Below are 24,557 nucleotides of genomic sequence, written 5' to 3'. Positions count from 1 at the left end.
CAACACACACCAAAAATAAAGAAGAAAAAAAATCTACATTGCTCTAAAATAAAAGCATAAGTTCATTCCCCGCCAAAGACAGCACTGATTCTTTACAAAATATTACATCTGTATTTCTTTCTTCTAGATAACGCGAGAGCATAAAACTAGAACTACGTTTAAACTATATATATATATATATATATATAAGAACCTAGAAAATCTTGAATTAAAAGCCAAAGAATTCACACGACAAAGATTATACAAAAATTGATGAAAGCAGAGGAACAAAATTGAAGGCCACAGCAAGCATTTATAGACACAAATGATTGCTCAGGCAAAAGAGGTGTATAAATCTCCACTAGACTGAAAAATATCTGCTCCTTTTCCTCAAGCTGAGTGGTGGAATATGTTAGCAATCAACGACTTGATACCTCATAAATGGGTCTGTGACTCTGTCATCTTTTGGAATGCCAATTTACATAATAGCACAGGAACAAGTTTTGTGATTCCCATGGTCGAATTCATCAACTGACCCATCCGCGTCGCTGCAATTGAAAGACAATCACGATCTCAAAGAATAAGTAGGAAACAAAACAGGAAAAGAAAAAATATAAATCTGGCAAGGGAACAAGGCTAGAAACTTCCATTACATCAAGCTCATCCATATAAGAATAATAAAAAGTTTTGCAAAATTATATATAAAACTAATGGTTGTCACTTGTCAACTAGTATGGTAAAGGATAAAAATTGAAAAATACACAAATTGTATAGTTCAGCCTAATTTGTGACATACTAGTTTAATATAACACATGGAGAAGAGAAAACATGGGCGTTAATATTTAGAGTGAATACGGTCATATGTTAGTCAATCGTGCAAAGGCCTGAAAATTTAATGAATAAGAGCTACAGGTAAAGGCGTGTAGCCTTGTAAAATGGCTACAAACTGAATGAACAACATGTAAAGGTTTCACCACTATAAGCAATGATGTAGTCATTTAAGTTGCTTTGAAAGAAATTTCAAAAATATTGTTTAGAAGAAACCCTCAATTTTAGAAGCAAATTGGAAACAAAAAGAATCTGAGGGACTAATTTAGCAATAGACTAAATCCTCAAGGAACTAATTTGGCGACCAAATCTTTAGAGAACTAAAGTGGTAAGAAAAGAATCTTCGAGGGACTAATTTGGTAACCATAATTTTATGAGGACTAATGTAATGTGATAAAAGTGTGCACATTGGAGGATCAAATTTAGGGAGTTCTATTTTGTTTTAAAAAAAAAAGGTTGTAACAGATTTACTCTATCTGATTGATACTAGTAACAAAGGTTGTCAAAATTGAAATCCTACCCAAAATTCAAACAAAATTATATTCACACAAACACAAAAAATTGGGGATATTTATCAAATTGGGTTTGATCTAATGAACTTAATCATCCAAACCAAACCTATTAAATTATTTGTGTTAATTAGTTCATTTTGCTTAAAACCTGAATCAAACCTACTGCAATCTTTTTGGAGGGAAGGATTAGAATACCGAGCAGTTGCTATAGTGTAAAGGGGAGACCCTTTGCGGGAGGTTAACTACTAGAATCTGCATTCAATAATAACAGAAGCCTTTTCAATCCTCTCTTTCCTTTTCTCTACTCTCCTACTGAACTGTTAATTAAGGTTCTAGCAACTTAAATTTACTATCAGAGTCATCGGGAAATTCAGAGAATAAGACTCTGACTGCAGTAACAAAATGCACAAAATGTCAAAATAGAAAAGAAATATCAGAAAAGGATGCCTTGTTGGAAAGCTGCCTCAATTTTGATCACCCATAGTGCCTTAAGTGCGGCCTATCAGAGATGGTTGTCAATATCTCGGAAAGGACTACCTACAAAGAGACTAACCAAAAATGTTGGAGTGAAACATCGTAGTGTGCAGCCACCGGAACATCAGTTATTAGGGGTTTGAGATCCCACATAAATAGTGCTTATAAAGCTTGAATGATCCTCACTATACAAGTTGGTTTTGTTGAGTTAGACTGTAAGCCCAAATTTTAAGATAGTAATAGTGGCAGAGCCTATCCTAAATCCATTGTCGAGCCATATGTATTACCATGCCCTAGGCCTATAGCCCCAAGCATAAGGGTGTGTGATGGAAAGCCCCTTTAATTGCGGCCTGACTTAATTGTGACCTTATCAGAGTTGGTTGCCAATGTCTTGGAAAGAGATACATATGAAGCGGTTGAGAGGAGCATCGTATGCATAGCCAACAAGATGTCGACTCTTGGGGAGTTGAAACCTACACCAACTTAAGATAAGGCCAAAGTAGTGCTTATAAAGCTTGGGCAATCTTCACCATACAAGCTGGTTTTGTAAAGTTGAATTAGGTCCTAAGCCCAAGTTCTAAAACATGAAATGAAACATATTATCACTTAATTAACCAGGCAGTGATTACAAAAAAATGTATTATCTAAATAACTTTACACTGAGTTGTAAATTTGAAAACCACTAACCAAACAGCATGGAGCGAAAAATGGATTGAGAAATAATGCAGCTGTATTGAATCATCTGAACCATGGTTAACGATTAGGCTTGTTCAAATTTCAAACTAGTTTCAGGAACAGTATCTGTTGGACCTGATAGCATTTGGAAAGAACAAAACATAAAGCTTCTTACAGTTCAGAATATGTTCCTGCAAAGTGAAGCCATATGTATGACTGCTCTAATCCAAATTCAGCTCACAATTTGCCTCACAAAAATGCAAACCATTTTCACTCAAAGCCCCGCACCCAATTGTTAAACGTTTTTTTAGACCTTTGGTAACAATAACTATCAGATACTTAGATTAGTAAGAATAAAAGAAAGGAGCAGAGAAGGCTGTACAAGCAATATGTCTTTCATTATCAATCACACAAAATAAAGTACCACTGTACCAGGAGTTCCTAGTGATAAAATCTGACCCATGAGACAAAACTTTTATATTTTACAATTGATCACACAGAAAGAAAACTGATAAAGAACACAAAAACAGAAAAAGAATCTGCACTGAGTATGTAAATATTTTCCATATATAATAATCAATACACAAAATAAAAATTCAAATACCTGGGCTCAAATTCCCGTATTTCAACAAGCTCACTACCACAAGTATCTGTCCACTGCACTTTCCTCTTTCCACCGGATGATGCCTCATGTTCAGTAGCAGCCTCAACAGGAGCTGGTTTTTTGTTTTGTTTCCTTTTTAAGCTACTTTTAAGTGCAACCTTTCTACTATCATCATTTACATTAGCAGAAGGGTACTTGCCCTTGTTGGAAACCAGTGTCCCTGAAGAGACATCATGATGTTTGGCAGGGCCCACTTTAAGATGAGATGTAGTGTCAAACCCTGCAGAGACACGACCAAAGCATACAAAGGAAGCACACCCGCTGGAGACACGGTTCTTTCTGGAAGCCAGCTGGAGCTCGTGGTCAGATTCTTGGCCCAAATGGAACTGGTTCCACGGCAAAACTCTCATGGATTTATCGTCACTCCTCTGACCCAAGAGGAGAAGGGCCAGACCCTTAGTATACCCTGATGCTGAAGAAGAGAAGAATCCTCCCCCTTCTACTGTCAATAACATCAGGTCGGTTCATCGGCGCACCAGAAAACTATTTCAATATATGGCCTTTCACCAAAAATTATTTATTTATCAGCATGATCATGTCAATTTTTATCTAGTTTGTACACAATTTTTTTGTAAAGTATTTACCATTCCACTTATTCACTCAATTATTAAAAGAGAGAATATGCTCAGTTGAATACATTCAATGTTTGCATGACAACAAAGACACATCACAGTGAAGATGCATACTTGGAATACACTAAGACAAAAACAAACACAGTACCAAACCACTTTTAAGACTTCCAAATGTTTCTTAATGCTGCAATAATGTGTTAAAACTGCTATACAAAGTCTCAAGCAGCAAAAACAGTGCCACAAGGAATCAAGCTGTATTTGGCCAAAATTATGAGAACTGTTAGAAATCATAGTTCTAGAAGAAATAACATTTTTATGATATTTCAAACAATTCCTGTTGATTCATCACAAAAGAGAAAGAATAACAACAAATATCAACAATAGTCTTATCCAACTAGGTGAAGTCAACTACATGATCACACAACCTCAGACTCGGTTAAAAACCAAATGACAAAATATTAAAATCCACATGAAAAAGGGCAAAAGAAGAATATCTCAGCTTCAAGGTAACCACACTCAACAAATTTTAGCATGCAAATTTCTCTCTCTCTCTCTCTCCCTCACACACAAAATCCCAATTTCACAAAAATAAATCACTAGGAACAGCTAAATTTGTATAATATTTTTTCATAGAGACACAGGTATTCTTCGCGGAAGTAATCTTGTTTTTGAACCGGATAAAACAACCATTAGTGGTTAACACAACTTTCTGTCCGAATATTTAATATAATTGCATATTCAAAACTCAATCTCAAAACTATTGATTAAGCTGAATTAGTTAAACAACTCAGCTTGGTGATAGCTAAATAATAATAATAATAATTAGCACACTCGGAGAACAAGCGAGATTCCACAACAGTGTCGGTTCCCTTCACTTTCTCGGGAATCAAACGGAAAAATGAAAATCAAGGAAAAAGCGAGTTGGCAGTACCAAAACGGTGTCGGAGAATCAGCGACGGAAATCACCGGCGACTGCGCGTTGAATCGGAGGCGGCAGCAGTCCGATTGCCACGTCGGAACAATAAAAACTTGGCGAGGAATTGAGCTAGTGAAGTGAGGGGGGAATGAATAAAAAGAAAAAAAAAAGTTTGTTTCTCTTTTTATTTTAAATTTTAATAGGTTCGGATTATTTTAAAGGAGGATAGTGACAGTGACACAAATATTCATCATGCTATCGGTGGGGTCCAATAAATGTAGGCGCAAAGCCGCAAGGGAATGTTGTGCATGATGCATCTTTTGTTTTCTTCTTTTTAACGTACTTTGTTACTTTAAGAAAAAAGTAATATTATTAGGTGAAGAATAAATAATATATATTTTATTAAAAAAATAATATATTAAAATTGTAAATATTTTTTTTATATTAGGTTAAAAAACAGTAGGTTTCTTGAGTCTCTTGCACGAACAAATTATAATATGTTTATCTTTATAATAATCATCTTAAAAATTACTTTAAAAATAATTTTTTATTAGTTAATTTTATAATAAATTTAATATTTATTGAACTCTTACTTAAATATAAATTCAAGTCATTTAATCAAAAGTGATGGAGGTGGAAAATATAAGATTTGTCTGGGTTGAAATCTCCTGTTGATAAAATTAACAAAACTGATGACTAATATTTGTGAGAGGACAGGAGAAGTTTTCATGATCATTTTCAACCTCCAATGGTGGGAGTACGGGACCTTCAAGCGGATCAACGTTGCAACATCCTTTATGAGACCTGGGATTAGCATTGCACTGCTGATTAGGAGATGACCATTGCCCTCCAATTTGCAATTCATCTTGGTCTTCCGTTTTGTTTGTGTCAACGCTGCCTTTGCGTTGCCATACTCAGCAAAAAAAAAAAAAAAAACCTTTGCATTTCCATGTTCATCCTCAGCTAGAGAAGGGAATTCAAAATAGTAGAAAGGAAAGTAGGATTGGATCACCAACACTTAGGAAAAAGAAGATATATATCTATAAATTGTTTGGTGAGTAGGATGTTTATGCACTTTGGGTTTGAAATTTTCAATCTTCAATCCGTATGGAGATTGATTGCAGGGATTTCGATCTTCAATCTATACGAGCATGTTCCTATATAAAAGGGTAAATTTGTACTTTTTACCTTTAAATTTTTATTTTTTAGCAAATTTTATTTTCAACTTATCAAAAACTTGCAAATTTTAGCTTTCATGGTTTGCCTTGGTCAATAAAATAAATACACGATTGAATTCTTAATTTATAAAATAAAATTTGTATGATGGTAGCAGCTTCAAGACGACCAAGGAAAAAAAAAAAAGCCTTGTAAACTTGACTAAAATTTTTGGAAAGGTTTGTGATAAATCTAAGTCCTAGCCATAACCCGAAATCATAATATACTAAGAAATTACATCCCATATTTCTAGAGAAGAAACCCTAGAAGTGGTCTCAATACTAACAAATTATGAGATCTCATTGAAATCCTGATTTGAGGGAAAGTTATGTAGTTGTTGATAATGTTTTTGCATACGCAATAGCTTCTAAATTTATCAATGATTTTGAGTCTAAACCTCAAACTATTAAAGAATATCCACAATGAAGTGATTGGTCATATTGAAGAAGAAATAAAATACAAGCTAAGTTGGGTTCATTATCTTAGCACAAAGTCCAAATACCTGAAGATGTCAAATCCGCTATGTACTACAACTGAATCTTTATGCATAAAGGAAATAAGTTCAATGACATCATAATTCATGAGAAATAAGACACGACTTGTAGCATGAAGTTTCTCACGAAAGCCACATATATACTATGATAGTATCTGAAGGACTTAATAATGAACACATAATGTCAGCTTACTCGTATGGATCATTGGAAAATATATGTATTAAAAGAAAAAGAAAACAAAAAAACCAACTTTTTTCTCTAAGTAACCTCACAAAGATCTCTGAATACAATACAAGCAGGCATAAAAAAAAGAAGACGGAAGCTGTAAATTGCGAGAAAATCTGCAAAAGAACAAATTTACATACGAAACTTCAGATAGAATTAACCCCTACATTCAAAAAAACAGTCTTTTGGGGGAAAGGCGAGGGGTAAAACAATTTTAAGGTACAAAATAAAATGCTTTAAAGCTAATCAATAGAAAACTTTACAAAAACCACTTGAGACCCCAAACCAATCGCTCGGTTGACATAAGCATAGTAAAACTTTAACAGAATTGGTTCCACCCTCCTGTCATTTCTTGCAGGATCCAATGAGCAAACCCAGATACGAAATTCCGAAGGTTGTTGTTGGCTTCTTTTGTAGCTGTTGCAGAAGGCTGATGAGTTAAGAATTCCCAATTAATAAACCAACAAGGCTAGTCTGCATGCATATCCATGTTAGAATCATTGGAGCTCATTGCATTCGAATCCCTGCTTTGCTGGTGAAGAAAGCCAGGTTCAGTATTCCAGTTTCCATTCCCCATGGAGAGACCATTGGTGTAGCATCCTCCTTCACCAATTTGATAATGTTGAAGGCTTCGACATATTGGACTTGACAAAGCATTTGAAAACACATAATTCTTTGATTGATTTTCACAGTGGTCCGAGCGGAGTCCTTGTGCAACTATTGTTTGACCAGAAGATGCTGAAGTGACCGGAAAACTAGGGGCATGCAATGCTGGTTGTGACTGCTGGTGTTGCAGTGGTGCTCTAGGTGACATAGATGGCTCTTCTCCACAATAATCCAACTCATTCTGCAAGAGGAATGAACTTTCACATACTTTACAACCGAAGAAAACAGGAAATATCAATAATTTTGAAGAATTAACCATCACGAATGGCACATTTGACACTAAATTTACAATGTTATCACCCTCTAATATTCCAACAATATATCACAAGTTTAAATCCTAAAAACAGGCTCTCCACTTGTGAGCTGTGGGCAACTACCCTCCCCAAAACGCATTAAGTGGGAGCCTTGTGTATTGAGTTTCCTTTTTTATAACTTCGAGATATCTAAATTGCAACATGAACACAAAAGTTACAAAATCTCACCATTTTATATTTTGTGAAATTGTCAATCATGATTCTACAAATGTTGAACCAAGCCAAAAAAAAAAACTTATCAATTACCAGTCCCAACTCTCAAGGCTATTGTACCTTCTAAAGCCTACAACAAAAGTCTTATCATACTAGAGTAGACAAGATCGGCTACATGGATTGCATGACATCTTTGGGCTTAGTTAAAAACCAAATTCCCAAGGATATTATTCACCGTGAAATCACTTGTAAGTGGTAACAATATACTTCTTGATTTTCCTCTCCCCTTTTTCACAGGTCTAAAAACATCCAATCTTTACTATCCTCACCGGTACTTCAGGTGGTCTTCTTTTTGCAGTTTGCACATATACAAACTACCTAAATCAATTTCATGTCATCTTTTCCTCAATCGGTGTCACATCCTTGTAGACAATCATTTTGTATCCTGTCCTTTCTTGTGTGAACACACATCCACCTTAATATTATAATTTCTACTATCCCCCATTGTATTCTCATGTCCCTCTAAAGCCCAACGTTCACTACCATAACTCACTCCTGATCCTAGATGGGCTATTATAAACTTACTTTATGAAATTATAAAGCCTTGGCTTGGTTCTGACAACTTAAAAATTGATAACCTCAAGGAAATATTTAGTCATGATCAGGCCAATAATCCACTCCAACTTTTTAAGTTACAGTCTGTAGCCACAATTGCAGCTACAATATTAAAGTTTTGGCAGCATCTACAACCCCAAATGTGGTTGCATCATCCATATTTTCCTGCAATTATCCTTTTTTGTGTGTAATTGCAATGCAACCACAATTTAAAAAATTCTGATTTTAAAAATACTAATCTAAAGAAATATAGTCTAAACTAAACCAGTTTTGCTAATCTTCTTCCCTTTCATACAAGTCATTCATCTATGATTCATTTTCAATAATGCACTTTCTTGCCACTAATTTTCATCCATTGGTAAAACCTATAATCCATGCCAATCCTCCGTATGTATGTCTTGTGTTGTATGTTTGTTTGCTACACACAGTCCTGCAGTCCCGATCAGCAGAAGCACACACCAATGATGCTATAGTATATGAAAAAGGGAGAAATGTCAAACCAACCTGAATGTAATTAAGCACATCAACTGTTCCAACCCGTGATCCTCCTTCTTGTTGTCTAAAAATCCACTGATAAATTTTTTCCTGAAATCAGAAGAACATCCCACAACAAAAATATAAGCATGTGGTCAAAACACAAAACACACACAACAAATCCAGCTAGATAAAAGAAGAAAGAGAGAAAACAGTGAATAACCATGAACTAAAAATGAGGTCAATAAGGAAGTCAAAACAAAACCCAACAATCAATAAGAAAGCATTATTTAATAAAAAAAAACAAAACCATTAGTCAACAAAAAAGAAAAAGTAACAGAATTTCACAAATGCAAACATGCAGAAGAAGCAACCACTTGTTCAAGTAATCACAACTCAAACTGTGTAACTGAACATTACTTCCTATTGACAAACTCTGATTCAAGCATACCAAAACAGAAGAACATCCCGCATATTCAAATTCCCCACAGAAGCATCCAATCTTCAAAAAAAAAAAAAAAACCCACAAAAAAAGCATATTTTTTCATCCAAATCCTATATATCCTAATACAAAATTAAGCACAAACACACTTCCACAAAAGAAAACACATTTCAACTAAATAAAAAACACCAAAAGAAAACACAATGTTTTCTAATTAACCTTACATTTAACCAATACCACCACAGCGCAAGCCACCAATCTAAATTTCCAAACACCAAACAAACAAAAATCCCAAATAAAAAAAATCAAATTCAAATCCCACTTTTCCGACAAAAAAAAAAATCCCTTTTTTTACATAAGGCAAAACGAGAATCAAAAACCAAAGGAAAAAGGGGGGGCAGGTTGATTACGAGGGCATGTCGTTCCCCGGCATTGAAGGAGAGCTTCTGGTGGTTCATGGAGTGCGTGTAGAGCTGTGAGAGGGAATTGGCGGCAGTGCAAAACGACGTGTATAGGGTTCGATCCACGTCGTCGAGGCTGTTGGCGATGGACTTTCGCTTCTTCGCCATTGTGTTGGGTGGCAGAGGAATGGGGTGTTTGGGTGCGCTTTTTATAATTATGTATCTATGTGAGAGAAGAAAGAGAAGAAAGGTAAGCCATGGGATGAATCCAATGGTTGAGATTAGAGTTACCAGATTTTGAGGATAAAATTAAATTCTCTCTCTTTTCAAGTTTGTATTTTCTTTTTCTAAGAGTTAGAAAATAACTTCTTTTTTCTTCGTTGCTTTAAAGTTTAGATAAATGAAAAATAAAAATATCTTGTAAAAAAATAAAACATTTAAGATATTAAAATTTTCAAAATTTTAAATATATAGTATAAAAATCAACATTTGAGATATTGAAATGCAAACATTTTTACATACCACATCAAATTTAAAATATTTTAAGTTTTTAATATCTTTTTTTTTACTAAATATTTTTTATTTTTTATTTATTTAAAGTACTCAAGAGAAGAAAAAAGTTATTTTCTAAATTTTTAAAAAAGAAAATACAAACTTTTATATTTCATTTTAAATTAAACCTGTAAAACTGCACGACCAAAGCTCAATGCTTGTTATCTCAGCCATGGAATTCATCCAATGGCTTGCAAAAGTGCTGCAGGAGATGTAATGTCAATTTTTGGTTGCTAGCCATAGGATCCTATGCAAAAAAAAAAAAAAAATTGTTTTTTTTAATCTATACAACTTTGAATAGGTTAAACTTCATTAATGGTCCACTTTCAACTAACTTTAATTAACTAATTAATGATACAATTCTTTAGAAAGAGTAATTATCTCTCTCCTATTTATTATTTTACAAGACTCACTTCAATGTAATCTCTCTCTTTCCACTGAACTAATAATAATTACTAACAGTTTTTAAGTAAACTTACAAAATAAATAATAAAATAATTATTTTTAAAAAAAATCATAGATTAATATTTGTTCACAAAATACAGAAAGCAAAATTTAGATAAATTTCATATATAATACTGTAATTATCAATCAAATTGTTATAAAAATTGTATAACAGTGGTGGTATTATAAAAATCGTATAACAAAATAAGAAAAAAATAAATTAAAGAAAGAAAGCATAACAATCGTAGTATATTAACCACCATCACTCTTATAAACAATAGTACATAGTAGTATATGATCCATCAGAAGAAAAAAAAATTCTTAGAAAAAATAAAGACATTTTATATAACAAATATTAATTGAGGCATCTTATGTTATATTTTGGTCGAGGCACAAAAACAAAATATAGTATTATATATAAATTTCATCTAAAATTTGCTTTCTGCATTTTATGTAACAAATATTAATCATGATTTATCATAAAAAATAATTATTTTTGTTATTTATTTTTTAATTTTACTTAAAAATTATCAGTAATTATTATTAGTTTAATGAAAAGAGAGATTACATTTAAGTGTGTCTATAAAATAAATAGGACATACATAATTACTTTTTCCAAAGAATTGTACAATTAATTAACTAAAAAGTCATTTGAAAGTGAGTCGAATAAAAAATATAAGAAATGAAAAAAGAGTCTCCTTTTCATATCTTTTAATGTTTTAGCTTTCTATTTTTTTCAAAACATTTGATGTTTTAGAATTTTAAAATCTAATTAATATATTTTTCTCCTTCCTATATCCTTATTTAATATTTACTACAAATATCAAAGATCAAAGTATTAAATAAGGTCATTTTTGTTTAAATATAATAATTTTAGTTTCATTATATATTTTTTAATCTATGTGTAATACCCTTAAACATAAAAAGATATGAGAAGAAGGTAGTATTTTCTTGTCTTGATTAATAAGAAACATATGATTATTTTTAAAGGTATTAATTGTTAAATTTCTTTTTTTCCTAATTAATTGTGAAGTTTATTAATGATATACATTCATTTTTATTTTCCAATAAAAGTGGGTGTTTTTATTAAGTTATTAACAAAATAAGATATATTCATTAGTTTGAAATTATTATTTTTAAATTAACTATCACTTAAATCATTTAATGCTATGAGTAATTTCGAAATAAAATTAAAATTTATAACATTATTATTTAAAACTAACCAATTTAATTACTTGACATTGATGAATCATGTTTTTGTTTCTTGTATATCAGACCATAGGTAGTATTCATAAGTGTTTATAAATCACACATACATGATGTGTAATGACAATCCAATTATTGTCATTCTGACATTTTGATAGAGAGTGTCATATAAACATAAGCGTTAAACTTTAACTAAAGTCTTTTAACGGTTGTTGGCACCCAAATTATAGCACCCAATTATGCTTCAATCAATTAAATTCGAGGATTTAACATAATTGCTACCGGCTAGGGTGGAACTTGGCTACTTTTAGTGTTAGCTGAATCAGGATAAGGCCAATCTGGTTGAAAGCATAAATGACTATTTTACAATGTTAGTTGAGCACGAAGATTTAACTAAATGACTTATAGTGATTAAAACTAATCCATAATTGTATTTCCATTCAAAATAGAAAGTGATTGTTAATTTCTTTACATTTTGAAATATAAATGTTGGCTTGTGGAAGGGGGAGATCATGCTTAAATTTTACCAGGGACTACTAGTAATTACCAGAAGCTGGATCAATCACAATTAGCAAAATATATATGCACCAATTAGTCAAATTTGGTTGTTGTTAGACGAATTCGAGCAACTTCCGAAATTAATGAATGCAGCAATGAATCTAGGACCTTGGGTCCGTGGAGACAATTTATTTAGAAGATTAAATTTAAAATATAAATAAGTTCATACAGATAAAAAAGAATTAAGACATATAAATTTTTAAGATAAATATTTATATTTTTTTAAAATAACAAGGATAAGCTAGGGAGTTCAAACACAAAAATTTGGGAATACAAATTATAAATTTTTAAAATAAATACATGTGACTTTATTAAAATGAGGGAGTCTATTTGTCCACCCCTCAATAAAGAATAGATTCACCACTGGCTGAAAAATTCTCCATCTTTTTTTTTTAAAAAAAAAAAACTCTTCATCCTTGTTTTAGGCCGCAAGTAAAAAATGTAATTTAGTGAAGGATTTGAGTTTCTAATCTATAAATAGATTTTATACTTTGTTTCAGGACCCGTTAAAATAAAATTCTGCAAACTTATAACCAAAACTAGTTATTGTTTATTGTAAATGATAACTTTGTTGGTTATCACATCATCAAAATTTATATTATATATTACCATTGTTCTAAAAAAGCATATTTAATTACGAATTTCTAAAGGTAATTAAAATTCTTAAATTTACTCAATTTCCTTATTTCCCAAGTTAAAACAATTTGAGGCTTTGGTAATCCATTTTTATCATAAGAAAACATCATTAATAAAACTGTATGAAATGAACACAAGATGTGTCCACCCAATACTCCAGACCTCTTGGGTGTTTTGGTAATCCAATTTAAACTTGTTTTTATTCATATTGAATTTATAATCGCGAGAAACAATTCCTCTATCCTTTAAACTAATATATACTAAATCAACTTGAGTTAAATCAAGCCTTTCCTTTGTAAAATAAAAAATAAAAAATCAAGCCTTTCCTTCTTTATCAAAATAGGATTTGACAAAATTTGTACTGTGAAGCAAAGGAACGAAGAAAGGAATGAGATTTAATGCTACAAATGAATCGAATTGAAGCACTGATAAAGGTTATCTAAGCAAGATCGGAGGAAAGGAAAATCGAAAGAACGGGTATATATGGATAAGTCTGAACTTAAAATTAATTAAGAACATAATTAGAGAGAGAATCATTTCTTCACTACTCTCTGGTTGTTCCAATTGCAAATATTATATATTACGTAGTAACTAATATATTCAGGGGTTTAACAAATATAAAACTCTTTTAAAAAAATTAAACAAATATAAAGCTACTCACTTAATTGACTGACTGATGGCCCAGATAACTAACCATAGCAGCTATAATTAATTTTCTTTTGGGTCAAATATGATTTCCGAAAAGCTTTATAAAATAAATTATTTTTAACGAAGGAAAAACTCAAGAAAGAAATTAAAGAAAGGAAGGAAGAAAGGATTATATATCACAACAATAATTTTAAAGAAATAAAAAAGAAGTAACACTTTTATACATATGGAGTCATATGTGTTATACTGCTGGTACAACAATTTGATTCCAACTTTTAAACACCAAAACATAAAACAAAATACAACTTCACTTGAATATCGATGAGTTAAATTTTCTGCTACATAGAAACTAAAACTTAACCAAAGAAAACGAAACCAAATTTTTGTTACTATATGACACCTAAACGATCACATAAACTATATCATTATGGTTTGAACTCACGCTGCATATCATTTCCTTTAAAAATTGTGCCCCGACCGATCCCATGGTAAGTCTCGTACTTTAATTGAAACAGCTTCAAAGGAACAAATACATATTTCAATTTGTAATTAAATTCAGAATTCAGAATGTTGGCTTATACTTATAATTAAAGGCTTTGGAATTCTTCTTTTTGTAATTATGTATCAATGGATTAACGGAATTTAGTTTAGTTATAGTTGAATTTGAGTGAATCATTGTAAAAAATTTATATTTAAATTCGATCCTTATAAATAAAAATACATATGTATCAATGGAGAAATTATTACATGTAATTTAAGATCACCATGTGTCTATGATTTTAGTTAATTTTCACGTCATATAATTGAGTTTTTCAATTTAAAATGAAGAGTTAATACACTCGATTACATGTATTGATGGTGTTTTGAACTGTTATTTCACTTATTTGTAGATCTCACCATATTATTTTGGAAATCTCAGATACTGATCACTTACCCTAAATATCTCAAAAAGGATCCATGGATTATGATCTTAATTATCGTTATAAGAACAATTAATTTCTACTTTTCCAGTTTTGTTTGGACGCTATTTTTCTTATTTGAGCATGCATGATAAAAAGATATTCAAGGATTTTAGCAAATAATTCTTATGAATGGGAAATGGCTGAGACATTAAAAAGCAACTACGACAAAATCCATGACATGAAAGTAGGAAAAGGGATATTCAGCTTACGAGGCTGAGGCTCACGAAGCTGAGCACGAGGTTTATCAGTCCAAAGGAGACGCTTTGCCTTTTTGCCAAAGTTCATTGAAAGAAAAAATTCAAAGCATGAAACCATTTTGTAAGATGATTGTTTTATATGCTTTGTGCCTTGAGATTTGCCTGTCTGTTGTTTAAGAAGTATATACTATACACATGTGTGTGTATTTATAGTGTTAATAAGTCTCAATTTTTGGTTCAGTCAAACTTTCTTGCCCTAGTCAACTTGCTGTTTTCTTAATTTATTGTATTGCTTATAATAATATGAAGAATGATGCTACTTGCACTCTGACTACGTCGATCCCTTCATATCTGGTCGTTTTTTTGGCAGCAACCTTATCTTTTGCTTGTAGAAAAACTTCAATCATATTGCTGTTTGATAAAATATAAGGACGTGGAAAATTTATAATAAAACTTAAATGACTGGAAGTTTAAAGTGGGGAACGATTTATTTGTAATTCATCCCATCAATTTCGAAAACTATTATTACAAGGAATTATATTGAAAGTAGCTTTCATCCTTGATTAAACCACGAGTGGCAACCAATATAGTGTGTCGTTGGACTATAATTCTGGAGGATAATAATGATAGGGTTTTAGAGTACTATATTATTCATTTTAATATTTGTGTCTTTTATTTATTTATTTGTACCCACACTTTAACTAATACTAAAAATTAATATGTAATATTAATTAAAATTAAGATAATAATCAAATTAAAATTCCATTCAAAGTAATTTAATAAAAAATAGTCATAATCATAAAATATCACAAAATTTAAAATCTTATCAAAGAACTTTTACTATACTACTACTACTTGTGAGAATTCAATCACATAGAACAATTTTTTTTAAAAAAAAAAAACCTTTCACGTGTCAGGAAATGTCTTTATTGATAACTAAACTAAAGAAATAAACCATTTAAAATATATTAGGAGAAATATATAAAAATTAATAATTATCATTGAGTGTCTGGATTAATTAGTATAGAGTTATTTTAGCTTAATTAATTAGTGATATCAAGTTTTAGCATTAGATATGTAAGTGTATTAAATACTTGATTTAAAAACAATTATCTCTCATGATATCTATGATTCTAAAAAAAAGAAGAAGATAATTTTTAACTCTATTTAAATTAGAATTGTTATCTTAAATGAGAGTGTTGTATATGTTAAGAGCTATTCTTCGATTAAAGTGTTTTTCTTTCAAGGAAAGTATTTTTTAAGAATTTTTCTTAATCTATTAGCCCTTTCAATCTATCTTTTAATTTTCATCTTTATTTTTAAATTAAATCTCAATATTTATAAAAATTATTAATAGTTAAAAATAATATAGTGTCACAATGTAAATTATTTGACATAAATTTAAAATATAATTTATATTTTTAAAAATATTATTTATTAAAAAATTATTATAATATAATTTATATATTTGAATGTATTTATTTATTATAAATTTTAAATATATAAAATAATCATTTATCTTATTCATTACACAAACTAAAAAAACTATTTCAAATTGAAATGTATTAAATTTTAGCAATTATACGAGATAAACAAAAATTACATTGGAATGAACTAAATTTAAACAGTAATTAATGTATAAGAAGAAGAATAACGAGAAATTGCATAAATTAAAGAGAAAATAAAACATTTCGTAATAATATTCTCATTATTCAAGATTGAAAACATAAAATTATAATATAAAAATAGATTAGATATGATATACTCTTTTTAATTGTCTTTTATTCATATTTCTATACATTGCTATATTTATGTTTAACGCTTGGATCTGACATTTACTCTCATGTGAATGCAACAATTGTATAACCTTTTGAATATTAATTAGTAGGAGTATATTTTATGTTTGTTTGCAGATTTATACATTTATATAACTACTACCTTCTTCCATGAATAGACTAATAATGTGAACAGGGGTAATAAAAAATTATTATATTTAAGTAATTTTTAAATATAAAATAAGTCACATCTTTGTAAGGAGACTTGGCACGAGTTGGAGCATTCCCATTCGCATCTATCGCATCCAAGAGCAAAATTAAAAGATAATCTGATGTGATATAAAAAAAAAATTGTAATTTTACTTTTAATAGATTGACAAGATTTTTCATCTTAAATTTGTAGATGCTATTTTCTTAGTCTGATTACTTATTTTATATTTTCATTTTAACTCCTTTTTTTATATCATCACGAGAAAATGTTTTATTATTATTATTAGGCTACTGTTATCATATCCCTTAAATTATAGACTTAAAAGGAGATTATTTGTGTTGGACTTTTTTATTTTTAACAGACGGAGCAAAATGCTCGATGTTTATGTGAACTTATTACTTGGCCATATACACTAACATACGTTAACTGATACACCTGGATCGTGGGGCTGGGCTTAGAGGGTCATATTCTATTTTATTTTATTATTTTCAAGATCGATAGAGGCATTATTATTTCGTTGTCAATTTTTTGTCATCAATTAATTAGTTGTATATATAAAGCATCATTCTGTGACAAATTAAAGCTGCAAAGGTATATGGTATTTGTGTTTCAATTGGCAGAATAATTTCAAAGAACAAATGTTTCAATTCCAATGTTAATTTTTCTGGATTGTTATCTGTGGATAAAGAGAGTTGGAATGTGATATGGTTTGCAGCAATATGGGCACATGGATTGCTAGGAATAGGACCGTGTTAAAAATAATTTGGTAAAATTAAAGTTGTAAATATTATAAAGTATATCGGACATGAGATTAGGTTAACTAGACATTTGACACGCTTTAATCAAACATACTATTCGATCACACACACAAAGATCATGTCAACTAGACATTTGACACGCTTCAACCGAACATACTCACACGTGCACGCACACCCACTCCCCCCCCCCAACACATGCACACACACAAATTCAGGACATGATAGGACCATAAATCCCAAGGCCAACAAGGTTAATATAAAAAAAGGATGAATTCCTCATGTAGAAAAACTGATTCATTTTCAAATATTCGTTACCTGCCATTAACAGTTATGAGTCAAACCATTACTTAAATATTGGAGTGTTTTTTGCATGTATCTCCTTGCTCTTTTAAACAATTACGCACTCGAGACTTCGACAAGGAATTACAGGAAAAAGATCCTTTGACACAGTAGAAAATCCTTTAATAGAAGGATAAATATCAGATCTATTTTGTGATAGAAACATAAAATATTTGCAAGTTCTGGCATGGAAAGTGGATGAGATTTCACAAGCATTCCTAGTCCTTTATATCATCATATTTAGCTTGAAGCCTTCTTTCCCTTCCTTTACAACTTTTTAGTCATTCATCAAAATGTCTGCTACAAGTATGCTATAAGTTAAAGCTTAAAGGTCTTAACAACTCATTTTCATAATACAAAATGTAACCATAGTATTCTTTTTCACTTTTTCCCCCACTAGATCTATTGTTTCCTTATTTGCTCTATTTTTTTTGTAATCATCTACATGGACCTTAAATATTTTTATTGTCAAGTTGATTCTTAAATATTATAATTTAATGACAAAATAATTCTACAAATTTAATAACAATAATAATATATTGCACTTCTTATACATTTGAGGACTAAACTTAAATTTTTTATTTTATAAGGATCAATATGTCACTGTCTCATATTTTCAGAATCAAAATAAGTATTTATCCTAATTCATTATTAAAATTATCAAAATAAATATTGGTATAAGTGATTGGACACTTGAGTCTCTTAATTAAAATCTCAGATTCCATCTCTGACTTTGATATGAAGTCACAACCAAAAATATTACTTTACTTTGAAATAGACTAATAATATGATGAAAAGATAATTAATTAAGAGATCAGACGCATATTATCATAATATCCAACCCATATTACTTTACTTTAAATAAAAGAAATACTTAAAATTATTACATTGTATCATAATATCCAACGCATATTAATTAATACTTAAAATAATTTCATTCAACATCCATCAATTGTCATCTGATGAGTGATAAGAGATCAGAGAACCTAGATCTCAATATAAAAAACAAGAAAATAAATGTAAAAAATAAAATAAAAACCAGAAACACATGGTTTGGTTCCTTATGAACCTTGGGTGCATAGCGCGTGCCACTCCTACTGAAAAAAAGTGAGAAACACGAACCTCAAACCTCAGACAGAACCAAAAACACACTTCTTCTCTTCTTCCATTCTCTAACGCTATCAGCATCAACACAGTGTCACATCCATTAACGGTGAGCTTCTCCTTCTCTCTCTCTCTCTCTCTCTCTCTCTCTCTCAATCACCGTTTTCTCTGCATCATGTTCACACCCCATCAAAAAGGTCACACAAAGTTGTGATTTTTTTCCACCCCATTCTTGAACTGAAGTTTAAAAAGTTTTCCATTTGACGTGAAACCAAAAAAATTAGATTTTGTGAATACGAGGTTGTCCCTTCCCTTATCTCTTTTTTTTTTTTTTTTTCTGAACTAGTTTTCAATGCTGCAATTCTGGATCTGAGACCCGTCTCTGGATCTGTTTGTAGTTGGTGTGAAAAATATAATATGCTGATCTTCTTTCTCTCTCTCGTGAATAGAGGTGAAAGTTGTGTTGCATTGTGAAATCTTCTTATGGGTGAATGATTGGAGTTCAATTTCATTTGGAGTGGTAATGGCTGATGTGACTGCAGCTAACCGGGATCAATGAATTTAGTCTTTTATTATATGCATCCATCACTTAGTAAATCAAAATCAGAATTTGAATTGACAATTTTTATTCAATTAGGTTGTACTGTGTTCAAAATTGGGTGTGTTATTTTCATGCAGATCTGGTGCTAATTTTTCACTGTGTTCAAAATTTGGTATGTTAAAACTAAGTCAGGATATCATGAGGGGTTGAATTGAAAGCCATACACTGGACAAGGTTTTAAAGATATGGTGTGATTTTTGGCAGTTATCCTTAATGTTATTTCTTTAAGTTGTCCAATAGATGGTATAGTTGTTGGTAGATTGCAAATCATATGGGTATTTTTGTGAATACTCCCTTGACCAAAAGAAGGATGCAATTTAGATTAGAAAATGGAGGTGTGATGTTACATGAATTTCCCTTAAGGATATGATGTGGTTATTTAGTTTTAATTTTTAAAACCTTGAAACAATGGTATGCAAAGTATTGAGGCTTTGTTGTATCTTATGCATATCAATTTTTATATAAAAGTGTTTTATATGTAAGTGTCTGACTAGAGTGCTGGCCTGTAGCTATTCCCTTGATGATCTTGGTGTCGAAATTCTATCAAACTCAAAGTAGATCTTTCCTCGCATTTAAGTGAAAACAAATGGGGTAGATTCTAGGGGTTATACATTAGTCATTGCTAGTTTTATAAATATTTAAATTACCAGATGATTATTTTAAATATTATGAGATGAATGGCCTTTCTTTCTCTTGTCGGTTTCTGGTACTTTTGATTGTTGAATGAGTGAAAAATAGATTGAAGGTATGATGAAACCGTGTGTATGGACTACACAATGGAATTCGTTTTATATAATATTATTGCAACAAATACAAATAATTATAGGAGATTTTATTCCTATGTACATGATATAATATGCCTATAACTATAAATCGGATTCTAACATCCCTATAATTACAAAGATCCTAGATAAATAAGAAAACAAATCATAAAATATAGAAGAATAAATCCTAAGAGTTCATCTAGGATACTCTAACATATTCTAAGATAATATCATTTCTAACACTCCCCCTTAAGTTGAACCTTACTAAGCTTTCAGCTTGTTACAAGAAAATAATTCCTTTCCCCACAAATAAAAAATAATTAGAAAACATATAAATAGAGCTCCACCAAAGAGACTTAGGGATGCTGTAGAAGCCAAAGAGAATTGCTAGAAAAATAGCTTGGCCAGATAATTGAAATGAACATCAGCCTGAGAGAAATTTCATGAAAAGCAAAGCAAAGCAAAACCACATTTGGAAGCTTGAAACCAATAATATTGTCAGAGGGAGAAGAGTTACCAACGAAATGAATGTCACCACTAATATGATTCTTATGTGGGAAAAGAGTCACCTCCGGAATGATCATTGGTGGGAAGGAAGTAATCACTAATAACATAGTCTGTTTTATATAAGCTTATTGCATTAAATATAGTTAAATTATAGGAGATTTTATTTCCATATACAGGATATGATATGCATATAAATCAGATTCTAATGAGATGTCCCTATTTTTTTTTGGTAAATGATGAGATATCCCTCTAATTACAAAGATCCTAATTAAATAATGAAAAATCATAAAATATAAAAGAAGAAAAAATCCTAAGAAAATATCTAGAATCTCTAAAATATTTTAATATCATCAGATATTTCTCATTTCTCATTTCTTACAATTGTCATAAGATGATTCTAGTCTTCTAGGTTGCAGACTTGCGGTTGTTTTGTAGAATGACTGATTGTATTATTTATTTAATAAAGATCTGAAAATTTCATCACCTTTCAGTTTCCAGGCTTCTGTTTTGCTAGATGAATTGATTGGCATATGCTATTTTAATGTTGATGCAGTGCTATGGTGTTTAGTTAGGAAACACCGGTGGTAAAATTGTACGAAGCAGAAAGAACATGGCTCCGTCTAGCAAGGCTGAGAAAAAGGCTGCCGTGGATGCAGCTGCATGGATGTTCAATGTTGTTACATCTGTTGGAATCATCATTGTAAACAAAGCTTTGATGGCCTCTTATGGCTTCAGTTTTGGTAAATTCCCTATTCAATTTCTTAATGGACGTTTCTGTTATTGGCAAATTCCCTATACGATCATGCTCTGATGTTAATTTTTTATCTTTTAATGTGATTTGTCTATTACTGCTTGCAGCCACAACATTAACAGGCATGCACTTTGCTACCACAACTTTGATGACAGTTGTACTAAGGATGCTGGGATATGTCCAGCCTTCTCATTTACCCTTGCCAGATCTTCTAAAATTTGTTCTCTTTGCTAACTTCTCTATTGTTGGAATGAATGTTAGTCTAATGTGGAACTCAGTTGGATTCTATCAAGTGAGTTGGGCTGAGCTTTATCTATTGGTTAATTCATTAATGCCTTCAGAAGTTATATTCACTTTTTAGCCATTGACAGATTGCGAAGTTAAGTATGATCCCTGTATCATGCCTATTGGAAGTTGTTCTCGACAAGATTCGGTATTCAAGAGACACAAAACTGAGCATAGGTGTTGTTCTTATGGGTGTTGGTGTTTGCACTGTTACTGATGTGAGCGTTAACGGAAGAGGATTCATTGCTGCCTTTATAGCTGTATGGAGCACTTCTATGCAACAATATGTACGTATGACTTTCCGCTGCACTGGCCTTCAATTTTAAGTGGCACAGTAATCTCACAAATGGATTTAAAAACACACATGAACACATGCATGCACAACTAATTTCAGCCTGCTGTTTACACTTGAGTGTTAATTACTGTATTAATCTGAATTTTATCTTATTAATTTGTACTTGGTACTCATGGATTTTCAAATCTTTTATGTGCAGTATGTTCATTTCCTTCAACGGAAGTATTCTCTAAGTTCTTTCAACCTGTTGGGACATACAGCACCTGCACAGGCTGCATCACTACTGTTATTAGGACCTTTTCTAGATTATTGGTTGACAAACAAAAGAGTTGACAGATATGACTACAACACTGCCTCGTTGGTAAGTTCTGGATAATGAAAAAATATTTAGGGACTACATCCTTTGTTCTCTTTTGAGATAATGAGTATATGCATATGTAGATTTACATGATACGTATAAAATAGTAGATGGCTTGATATGTTTAACGTATATGATAAGACTTTCATAGAAAGGTCAATCAGATTCTCATCAATAGTTTATAAGTTTGAGGGGGAAAATCAACAAAATTTAATGAAACACAAACAAATTTGAGAAGAGTCCGAATTGAAGAACTTAATTTGGCTGTATACTCAAGTATTTACTGCTCTCAATCAAATTGTGGATAAACATGATAAATCATGAGAACTCTTATGTCGGTTGACATTTTCTTAACATTTCCATTCAGTGACTGACTCATCTTTGTCTTGGTTTTGACAGATTTTCATATTCCTGTCATGCACTATTGCAATTGGCACCAACCTAAGCCAATTTATCTGCATTGGCAGATTCACTGCTGTTTCTTTTCAAGTACTGGGACATATGAAGACAATACTTGTTTTAATCATGGGATTCTTTTTCTTTGGAAAAGAGGGTCTCAATCTCCAAGTGGTTTTTGGAATGATCATAGCAGTGGCCGGAATGATTTGGTATGGCAATGCCTCATCCAAGCCTGGTGGAAAAGAGCGCCGGAGTCACACTCTTCCTACAAACAAAACAGAAACAAGATAGTTTAACAGAATTCACAAATTTTGTTGTTTTCAAGTGTAACGGTATTATTTGCCAAAGTTGAGCATACGAAGAATCGAAGATGGCTGATTCTAGGAAAGTGTTCTAAATTATTTGAAATTAAACCTCATTGGTTCCTAATTATTTTCAACCTCATTTTGTACTTAATACAGTTTGATCTCTTTGGATTCTTAGGGACATTGGATATTTCCTTATAGGTCTAGGTTCCCAGCAAAAAATTTCATCTTTGGAATGATTAGATGAATATATTTATATTCTTTCTTGACTCATTATTTGTAAATGTGCAGTTGAGATTGTTTCAGTGATTCATGTGTGAAGCACATTAAGGCATGTGATGGCATGGCTTAGGATTCTCATCTTTGATAAATCTTGAAAAGGGTATATGTGTTGTTTAACCCTCAAATCAGAGGAATTGCCAAGGAAAATGTCTCTAAATGAAGGGTAGTTTTACCATTCAAGGGCCTTTTTTTTTTTTTTTCAGATGGGATCGTTTTTAAATTATTCTGGAAAAGGAGATAAGTCATAACAACAATTATGACATCTGAGTTATAAGTCGTAAAATTATTTATGATTTCAATGTAATTTTTTTTGTTTCTGATTTCAAAGTCATTAAGTTTTTTTAATTTTATGACTTCAAAGTCATAAGTTTTTTTTTTTTTTAATTTTACGACTTTGAAGTTGTAGTGTGTTTTTTTTACTGTTTTAAGATTTTTTTTATTTACTTTTATTTTTTGTTTTTTTTTCAATTGTAAATAATTTTATTTATTTAATTATTAAATAAATATTTTTAATTTTATTTGTTATTAGTTTTATTTAATATATTGTATATATTTTTTATATGGTTTTATTTAATATATTATATGTTTTTTTAAATGAAATAAAAGACTAACATAATGATATTTAATATTTTTTGAATATTTGTTTTACTTTAAATACTTCAATTTTAGAAAACCAAAATTTTAAAATAAATATTAAAATATTTTGTTACTAATATTAACTTATAATTTATGAAATAATATTATTTATTTTGTATAAAAGAATTTACTATTAACAACATCTAATAATTTAGTAATAAAAGTAGTTGTTAAAGTAAAAACAACATAATATATTAACATAAAAATATAAAAAGTAAAAATTATATTAGTGTCTACTTTTTTTATGCATAATTACTAAGATTACATTAAATATACAAAATATTAAAATATATCAAATTATCTAAATTTTAAATATACAAAATATTTTAGATAAAACATTATTCAAAAATTATATAAAATATTTA

The 24,557-nt window shown here is 30.7% G+C and overlaps 2 protein-coding genes and 1 pseudogene across 4 annotated transcripts; 1 reads left to right on the top strand and 2 right to left on the bottom strand.

Annotated features, from left to right (window-relative positions):
* Positions 1-16: 16 nt before the first annotated feature.
* Positions 17-4,803, bottom strand: LOC114384051 (annotated as a pseudogene).
* A 1,727-nt stretch (positions 4,804-6,530) lies between these two features.
* On the bottom strand, positions 6,531-9,818 carry LOC114384043. Its single transcript, XM_028343728.1, has 3 exons — positions 9,629-9,818; positions 8,807-8,887; positions 6,531-7,401 (listed from the first exon to the last, which is right to left on the bottom strand). The coding sequence occupies exons 1-3, from the start codon at positions 9,785-9,787 to the stop codon at positions 7,024-7,026; spliced, it is 618 nt and encodes a 205-aa protein (XP_028199529.1). The 5' UTR covers positions 9,788-9,818; the 3' UTR covers positions 6,531-7,023.
* Positions 9,819-18,963: 9,145 nt separating this feature from the next.
* On the top strand, positions 18,964-23,681 carry LOC114384018 (UDP-rhamnose/UDP-galactose transporter 6). Of its 3 annotated transcripts, none has more exons than XM_028343700.1 (6): positions 18,964-19,118; positions 21,435-21,621; positions 21,740-21,924; positions 22,004-22,204; positions 22,412-22,573; positions 22,970-23,681. In XM_028343700.1, the coding sequence occupies exons 2-6, from the start codon at positions 21,492-21,494 to the stop codon at positions 23,258-23,260; spliced, it is 969 nt and encodes a 322-aa protein (XP_028199501.1). In that variant the 5' UTR covers positions 18,964-19,118; positions 21,435-21,491; the 3' UTR covers positions 23,261-23,681. The 3 variants fall into 3 exon arrangements, with proteins under 3 accessions (XP_028199501.1, XP_028199513.1, XP_028199509.1); XM_028343712.1 differs by having other exon boundaries at positions 18,974-19,118; positions 21,450-21,621; XM_028343708.1 differs by having other exon boundaries at positions 18,978-19,118; positions 21,373-21,621.
* The last annotated feature ends 876 nt before the right edge of the window (positions 23,682-24,557 follow it).

This window comes from Glycine soja, chromosome 2, assembly GCF_004193775.1.
Source record: "Glycine soja cultivar W05 chromosome 2, ASM419377v2, whole genome shotgun sequence".
In the NCBI taxonomy this organism is placed as follows: domain Eukaryota; kingdom Viridiplantae; phylum Streptophyta; class Magnoliopsida; order Fabales; family Fabaceae; genus Glycine; species Glycine soja.
This window is presented reverse-complemented; position numbering and strand designations above follow the sequence as displayed.